Here is a 9,221-nt window from a genome sequence, read left to right as displayed (position 1 = left end):
ATACCGAGTGTATGAGTGTTTACTGCTGAGGAGGCTATGTGCACATCCTCTATATTCAATGATACACAACGTATGAAAGTCCGGGGTATGGCAGGACCAATCAAAACCTGTTTCTGCCGGTCCTACACACGCACCCGCCCGCACACACATGCACACACACACACACACCTGTCCTGTCCTGTAGAGCCACTGCCACTAGGGTCACGTGGACCCCGGAGGGGCAGCAGAGAGAAAGAGAGAGAGAGAGAGAGAGAGAGAGAGAGAGAGAGAGAGAGAGAGAGAGAGCACGCCACCCGATGGCGCTACACACACACGCACGCACGCACACACTCACACATACATACACACCACACACACACACACACACACACACACGCGCGCGCACACACAGGCAATGTCAGTCAACAGTAAAAACTGTTTTTAAAATAAAAAAAGAATACATGAATATGCAAGCCGTCGGTGTTGTCAGCATCAACGGTACACTGAGAACAAGATACCCAGCAGCAATGCAAGCGACAAAGCTTGGTGGAAAAGAATGAAGGAATGTCTCAAGTCTCGTCAGAAGAAATCCAAGAACATGTTCAGGCAAACAGACAGTCACACACCAATATGGACAAGCCTACATGCTCGCCACGCTGACATTTGAAAAGAACCAAAAAGGAAGGTCAACACACAGAATAATAAAAAAACACAAGCTAAAAGTAAAGTGCCACACTGCAGTACAAGAGGTTCCACTGCGGGAATGTACAGTCTCAGTGTTAGAGCCTAGCCTCACAGGAGTACAGGTCAAATACAGAGGGGGGGGGGGGGGGGCAGCACAGGAAAAACAAACAACACTGCAGTTCAAATCAAGACAGCGGCCAGCAGGTGGCATTTGTGTAACCCACGCAGGTACTAGACAGCACGGCGATGCGTGCAAAAATAATACAAGTATCTGAGCAGCGGTTGAGACGCTCAAGTCTTCACGGTAGCCTGCCACCGATCTAATATGACACATGTGGAATATGATGAGAAATATGACTCTGGAGATGGTAAATATCGTGTCAGCGCACGGTAGTCTACCAGCACGTTATATTTGAAGAGAGAGAAAACATTTGACCATGCTATATTTAAAACGAGGATGCTACAAACAGGTCGAGCAGCCTCGGCGGATAAGATAATTCGGAAAGAATATCAAAATCAACATACTATACCAGGGTAAAAACAAGGGGGCATACAAGCATGTACCATGCACACGGACACACACACACACACACGCACGCACGCACGCGCGCGCGCACACACACACACACACGCACACATGCAACACTAGTCTTGCGTTGGAGAGAGAGAGAGGGGGGGTGGGGGGAATGTGCACGGGTATGTACGCGTAGGGATAATCAGAAGTGGGTGAGTTTCATTGACGACGACATCGACAACAGCAGCAACAGCAGCAGCAGCAGTGTATCTGTCTAAGTGACATGCTGGAATGCACAAGGACAGTGTAGACATTGTAGGCTTGTTCCAGAGTGAAACCAGCACTCCGGTTGTGATTGTCCCGGCTACACCAATCAACAGCAGCAGCAGCAGCAGCAGCAGTACTGTTAGCACCATCGCTGCCATCACAATAGCAACATCAGTCGGCCTATACTGCAACATGCTTAGCACCATCGCTGCCATCACAATGACAAAATCAGTCGGCCTATACTGCAACATGCTTAGCACCATCGCTGCCATCACAATAGCAACATCAGTCGGCCTGCACTGCAACATGCTTAGCACCATCGCTGCCATCACAATGACAAAATCAGTCGGCCTATACGGACCATCGCTGCCATCACAATGACAACATCAGTCGGCCTATACTGCAACATGCTTAGGACCAGCGCTGCCATCACAATGACAAAACCAGTCGGGCTATACTGCGTCGATTACACCCGGTGTCAACGATGCACGAGCACGGACATCAGAGCAGTGGACAGAGGGCGACAAGGAGCTCTCTTCACCAGAGCCATGGCCGATGGCAGCATCACCAGTGGCCGCACTGCCAGCGGTATTATCTATGGCAGCATGACGGTGACCAGACGATAGGTCGTTGAGTGCTGTGACGTGCGTGCCGTCGGCAAGTGATGCTGATTGTGCCGGTGATGACAGCAGGACACTGGAGTCGGAGAACGACATGTCGTAGAGAGAAGACGATGACGACAATGGCGACACGTCGTGCTCCTCCAGTACGGGGGTATGGTCAGAGAGCGGCGACTGTACGGGGGTGCCGGCGGACGACATTGCCGCGCCAAATCGCAGGGAATCTGTCGATGACGAATGCCGGTGCTGAAAGTAGACGTCGTGCTTCTTCTTGGCGACCAGATTGAAGAAGTGGCCAACTTTGGCAACAACGGAGCGCGTGACTCGTCTTGTCCATAGGTAGATGATGGTGAGGAAGAAGATGAGATGATAGATCATAACTAGATACCAGTTACTAAGCCAGTGTAAGTTGCCAAACATACCCACTAGGTCAAACTTGCTGATACCTGCAAACACACACGCACGCACACACACATGCACGCGCGCACACACACACACACACACACACACACACACACACACACACACACACACACACATACACACACACACACACGCACACACACGCACACACACATACACACACACACACACGCACACACACGCACACACACGCACACACACGCACACACACACACTCATACACACACACACGCATGCATACATACAATGATACATAGAACATGAATGTCCAGTCAAACAATCAGTATTTACTCCCTGAAGTTCCACGCTGCAAGTCACGATTGCATTATTGCATGGAAGTTTGGTGTAGAGACAATCCAGCCTGCATGTCAGCCTGATATCTCTACTGGAACCTATGCAGTGTCTGTTTCAGAGCCGGTCAGCCGGGTCAATGACCCGATTGGGGGGGGGGGGGGGGGGGTACTTGGACTCGTTTCGAAAAATAACACCGGTCAGGGTGAGAGTCAGGTTGAGTACTTTTTTTTAGACTTCAAGGAGCACACAGTGATATGACATGCTGCAGCTAGTGCAGGCGTGCGCGCAGACAGACTGCCCGGTACTGTAAAACCTGAAAGTCTAACGACCATTTTTTCCCCGTTATTTGAAGAAACGTTATCGTGAACCCGGTTTGAGATGTCTGTGTAAAGATGCGCATACATCAATGCATGCTCTTTCCGTTGTACAAACATTGTTAAACTTTCCGCACGTCATCATGCCAAAATTACAAAAATGTTAAACTTTTTGGTCGTTTAAAAACTTTCCGGTTTTACAGTAGATCTACGTTCCTACATGTATGACAGGGGCACCGTCGGAAGGTAATTTAGTGTGGTACGGTCAGCCATCTGAAGTACAATTTACTCGTGGGGGAGGGGTGGCTGAGCGGAAAATTTTGGAAAATTAGAGCCCAAATCAGTGCATTTTATTGATTTACGAGGTACTTGGGCAAATAGTGGTACGGTCAATACCGTAGTGACCGTACCGTGTGCGACGCCCCTGTATGATCATGAACATCAGGGAGTCGCAGAATACTTTACCACTCTCCGATGTACAGTAGGCACACACTTGAAGGTACCGGGCTCTGACCCGGTTGCAAGAGTTGTGTAAGGTACAGGTTTGGCCGCCGGGTGGTTTGAAATCCTAGAGCAGACACTACAGTCAGACCTCGCTTAACCGCACACATCTGTTCTCCACAAAAATATCCGGATAGGCGAGGGAACCGGATAACCGGACACCGTTTATGTTGGATGCATCACGTATGCTGTAAATATGTAACCAGCTATTTTCTTCCGGATGGCGAGGGATCCGGATAAAAGAGGACCGGATAAGCGAGGTCTGACTGTATTATGAGTAGTAAGGCTCTGCAGTGCTGACTAGATTGTGCTTGCATTGAGCATGTTGGCCTGTTGTCATGGTTTCCTTGCAAATGCTCAGAACACGTACAGTAACAACTCAGATGGTGAGCCAAGGAAAAAATTGTAATATGGAAAAACGAGAGCATAAGTTATGCGATCGAGTCCACAAACTAAACCAGACTTGTCGGTTTTGTGCTAGATTGTGCACGCCTGACTGTTCAAAACCTGCTTTAGTTGGTAGACTCGATCGCATAACTTGTGCCCACATTTTCCTTGTTACAATTTGAACAGTAGATAGGAATTCAAAAAGATGCTCAAATATGGAGATATTTGTGTGACAAATATGGAGATATTTGTGTGACAACCCAGTGCTAGAGTATTGTTGGGTGCTGAAGAGCAGTTAGTAGCATCATCATCAGCAGCAGCAAGAGCAACAGTTGCTTACCCAATGATCGAATCAACACCGGCAACGCCGAGCTCAGTAACAGCACAAGATTGCAGTTTGCTATCATCTACAACAAGCAAACAACAAAAACATAGCAGCAGCAGCAGCAACAGCAGCAGCGGGAGAGGGAAGAGAGACTCAAAAGATATCTTGGAAAGATGATTCAATTGGCTATCGAACCATCCAACAGCCAACACCCCCTGAATTCCTCAAACGCTAGCTGGACTTGGAAAATGATCCCACTTATGGGCTCCCCACATCTCAGATAGTGGGTGAGGACAAGGTGCAGAAAAAGGATTGACAGAAATAGGGTATCCGTCCCGGAATCCAACTGCAGGTACCCACACCCATCCACACCCACTCACATGTACACACTCACACGTAGCCACCCCCCACCACCCACACACACACACACATGCACCCCCCCCCCCTCACCCACACACATGTGTACCCCCCCCCCCCCCCTCACCCACACCCATGTGTACCCCCCCCCCCACACACACACATGTACCCCTCACCCACACACATGTACCCCCCCCCCCCTCACTCACACACATTCTCTCTACGTACCAATAACATGGGTGTGTCTCCATGCCGAGGTCTCCAAGATGCAAAACTTTCCGACGTGTAAACACCGATGAGTGACGATAAAGCAAAGAATCTGATACAACGCATCCACAGCTAAGGAAAATACTGACAAGTTTGCTTTCCAATTTAGTGGGAGAAGACGTGTTCACCATTGTTCACCAATGTAGAAAGACCACAGTCATTAAAGGGGAAGTTAAGGCAAAAATTAAAATTTCACCAGTTGTAGTCTTCGGGGTGCTGAGTCGAATGGTCTTGGTCCGAGGAAGCTGAGACGCTCCCTTCCTACTTGAATCCCAATCGAACTCGCGCACTTCCACCGAAACTGGGTGACTGCGCCCTACTAGATGGGGATTTGTATGCAAAATGTCACTAAAAGCGCCATTTCGTTCTTATAAAAGCACGGATGACCGCGATTGGCCCATATGTTGTAGTCTTTGGGACGCTGAGTCGACTGGTTTTGGTCCGAAAAGGCTGCGATGCGGCGTTCCTCCTTTATTCCCAATCGAACATGGTTGAAGAAGCGGTCACGTGCTCCTGCGTACACCAGTCACCTGGTCACCGTGCCTGCAGGGTACAACTTACTAGCCTGTTTGACCTTTTTTGGGTGCAGTCCTGTCACTCGAGTTGAACCCGAGTTGAACCTTGGTGTGAAAGTTGTCACCTGCTGGCGTGGTGACCAGGTGATTTGGGCACCCAGGACCACGTGACCGCTTCTTCAACCGTGTTCGATTGGGAATAAAGGAGGAACGCTGCATCGCAGCCTTTTCGGACCAAAACCAGTCGACTCAGCGTCCCAAAGACTACAACATATGGGCCAATCGCGGTCATCCGTGCTTTTATAAGAACGAAATGGCGCTTTTAGTGACATTTTGCATACAAATCCCCATCTCGTAGGGCGCAGTCACCCAGTTTCGGTGGAAGTGCGCGAGTTCGATTGGGATTCAAGTAGGAAGGGAGCGTCTCAGCTTCCTCGGACCAAGACCATTCGACTCAGCACCCCGAAGACTACAACTGGTGAAATTTTAATTTTTGCCTTAACTTCCCCTTTAAGAGAACCACAGTGAAAGTCGACACAAATACCCCTTTCCCATGCAAAGGTACTAAAGCATGAACACATTGAACTGTGCTTATAATTATGTTGCAGTACGTTATTTTGTGTACGTCGTGTGTACGTCATGTTGGCGCATGCGCGTGTTGCTGTGGTAAGAAAAGCAGTCTTCGTCTTGAGTTCATCATGTCTTCGTCTTGAGTTCATGATGTCTTCGTCTTGAGTTCGTCATGTCCAGTTGTGTTTCTTCGTCGTGTCAATAAACAGTCTTCTAAATGAGTTATCGTCGTCCCTTTGTACAAGTGTGGAGATGGCACGGGACTGGGAGCAGGTAGAGCAAGGCAGTTACAACAATTATACTGTCCACAGCGGAAGTGCAGCTGAAAATTGCACTTTTTTAGTACCTACTTCTTCCGGAAACTTACCCTCGAGTCCTAGTGACAACGAGTGCTGGACGTAGAGAAAATAACACGCCAAGCCTAGGAAGTGCAGGGAGCACATGAAAAATCTCTGCGGACACGCTTCTTGCTCCTCCATCGCAGCACCCTACCCCTTCTAAAAGAAACGACTTGAGCAGCAACATGAAAGTGAAGGTAAGTATAGAATATAAGCTGAGTCCCGAGTGTTTAGGCCATCATTTTTTATATCTATGTTTCGCGTCAGTTCAACTTCCAGAATCATATGCGAGAGGTGGAAAAAAATAAAAAGTTGCAAAATAATAAAAAGGCTCATCAGAGGTGTATGCACTGTACATAGCACAATAGCTCGTGCATGGTGTACATTTGAAAGAAAAATCGTACATTGAAGCACAACATCTGGGTTATCAGCATTAGTAAATATTCACTTTGGACAGAGGAGGCAACCGTTGGTCATGGTGCCTATGCTTCGCTGGAATATTGTACTCAGACTTCAGCAGCGGTGCAAAGAGCTCCGGAACGACACATCCTCTCAGCTTAGGCGATCAATGCGGTCTGGTGTAAGCTCATAGAATATTGCTCCCAGATGCCGAACAAATGATTTACCAACGCTGGCCTAGGCTAGAGGCCATTTCTGAATCCCAGCTTCGCCGTATGCAACCTGTCCACACTGATGACTCGCACGATCATACACTCACTGTGCATGTTCGATTTTTTTTATTTTTTTCCGAAAAAAATCAAAAACGTATGCGTGCGGACGACGTGAAACATAGCTATAAAAAATGATGGCCTTACGGGAAGTAAAAATCCGAGGCAAAAAACGCGGCGAAGCCGAGGTTTTTTGCCGAGGGTTTTTTTCCCGTAAACACGAGGGCGAAGCTTATATTCTATTTAAATTATAGCATAAAAAACGATTTTTATTTGCACATGACTTACGTACGTCTGGGTAAAGGGGGACGCATGCGCAGTAATTCCTTGTCATTTCCATGAGCATTGAGCAAGAACGTTGCCTTCTTCATTTCCTTGTAACCTTTTTTTGCTTTAAAGAACTATGGCTGAGTCTTCGCGTTTTAAACTTGTAAGTTCCGCAAGGAAAGACGAGCTGTTGGAGGGCGCAGTGCCGAAGTCAACCAAAACGGCAACGAAATTCTGGTTGACTGTTTTTTCCCGATTTCTTGTCAACGCATAGCAAATCTTCTGACTGGAAAAATGTTGCAGAGGGAGAACTTGCAGGCCTGCTCGAAGACTTCTACTGCTCGGCTCAAAAGCAGGACAAATCCGAGTACAAGCGTTCAAGTATGATTGCTGCTCGCGGGGCATTTCACGCCACCTGAACTCTCTAGAGCGAGGAATCAGCCTGCAAGGTCCGGCTTTCAACAGGTCTAACAAACTCTTGGATGCTGTGCTAAAAGAGAGGAAGCGGACTGGTTTGGAGGCTCCTGTTGTCCACAAGGATAGTATTGCTGATGATGATTGGGTTCTCCTAGGCTAAAGGAGTATTATTTCGCCGATGCGTCAACCACACTGGATGTGAAGAAGGTGACTCAGTTTGTATGGTTCCAAACTACGCTTCACTTCTGCCTTCCTGGTGTAGCGACCTCACACACTGTGTATTACGCCACTATCACATAAGCAAGCGCAGGAAAATAAAACATTCTCTTTGGTCTCAACTTCTTTGTTGTCCGCTTGGCCAAAGTAGCCGTCGTCTAGGGCCCGACGTAAAACCCTATAATTATTGGTGACCCCAGACGCTGCGCTCTTCGGAGTTTTGAGCATGCCATCCCCGAGCTCGGCCTGCCGCAGTTTCCTGCTCGCCTCAACTCTCGGGATCCCGTCAATCACCGGCTGTTGACGTAAAACTTGAGCCTCACCACCACTCGTCACTGGATCCGCCTCGGAGCTGCTGTGGCCCCTGCCACCCTCCCCGGCCCAACTGGATACCCCGCTATCCTGCCACGGACCATCGTTCAGTCGTCGTCGTCGTCCGTATTCGTCCTGGCCTCAAGCTGGAAATTGGCTACCCCCACCATCCGTACCACCTCAACTGTGCGCGCATGCAGGCACACGCCCGGCACCGGACCTCGTGGAGCTGCGCACGCATCCACCCACCCCGCCTCACTCGGCACGCCTCGCCCCAGTGCAGCGCTCCGGCTGGTACTCCGCAAAGCCTGCAACATGCAGCCGCCTCTGACATGATAATACTCCTCTGTCACGCGTACGTAACTCGTTTCCTCTTTTCTCCTCGCCTCTGACACGATAATACTCCTGTCACGCGTACGTTTCCTCTTTTCTTTCTTTCTGCCTCTGACGTGCTCTCCACCTCTGTCACGTTAACACACCTCTGTCATGCATCTCTCTCTTTTCTGCTTCCTGATTTTTGTTCAGCCTTTGTGCCACGTTGTTAACAAATTTCATACACGCAGCGCTCTCGCTTGTACATATTGTATTATATTTTTTCTCTTTCCGCCTTGTACATGCGGCGCTTCCTTTCTCTTCTCTTTCTTTTTTCTTGTTTATCGTGCTTCGCTCCTCCCGACCTCACCCCTGGCGGGGGAGTACTGTAGCGACCTCACACACTGTGTATTACGTCACTATCACATAAGCATGCGCAGGAAAATAAAACATTCTCTTATGTCTCAACTTCTTTGTTGTCCGGTTGGCCAAAGTAGCCGTCGTCTAGGGCCCGACGTAAAGCCCTATAGTGGAAACGAGGCACAAACCCAACTGAAGCCGTCACACCTCGTGTTCAGCACTGTTGCAAGTGAGGAAGCTATCTTGTTACGGGCTCAATGGTCAACTTGATCTAATGTCACTATCAACAGGATGGCTCCCACGCCTGAGAAGAG

General features: G+C 48.8%; 1 protein-coding gene across 1 annotated transcript in view; it reads right to left on the bottom strand.

The window, feature by feature from the left end:
- Window positions 1-401: 401 nt before the first annotated feature.
- Window positions 402-9,221, bottom strand: part of LOC135824963 (limb region 1 protein homolog) — a 23,957-nt gene continuing 15,137 nt past the window's right edge. Inside the window, exons 12-14 of the mRNA XM_065337703.1 lie at window positions 4,894-4,984; window positions 4,324-4,390; window positions 402-2,510 (exon numbers count right to left, since the gene is read on the bottom strand). Of these exons, the coding sequence (XP_065193775.1) occupies window positions 1,897-2,510; window positions 4,324-4,390; window positions 4,894-4,984 (772 nt within the window). The 3' untranslated portion in view covers window positions 402-1,896. The remainder of the gene's footprint in view (window positions 2,511-4,323; window positions 4,391-4,893; window positions 4,985-9,221) is intronic.

The sequence above is a fragment of the Sycon ciliatum genome, chromosome 9, assembly GCF_964019385.1.
Source record: "Sycon ciliatum chromosome 9, ocSycCili1.1, whole genome shotgun sequence".
NCBI classification, from domain to species: Eukaryota; Metazoa; Porifera; class Calcarea; order Leucosolenida; family Sycettidae; genus Sycon; species Sycon ciliatum.
Note: the sequence above shows the minus strand (reverse complement) of the source record. Positions and strands in the feature narration are given on the sequence as shown.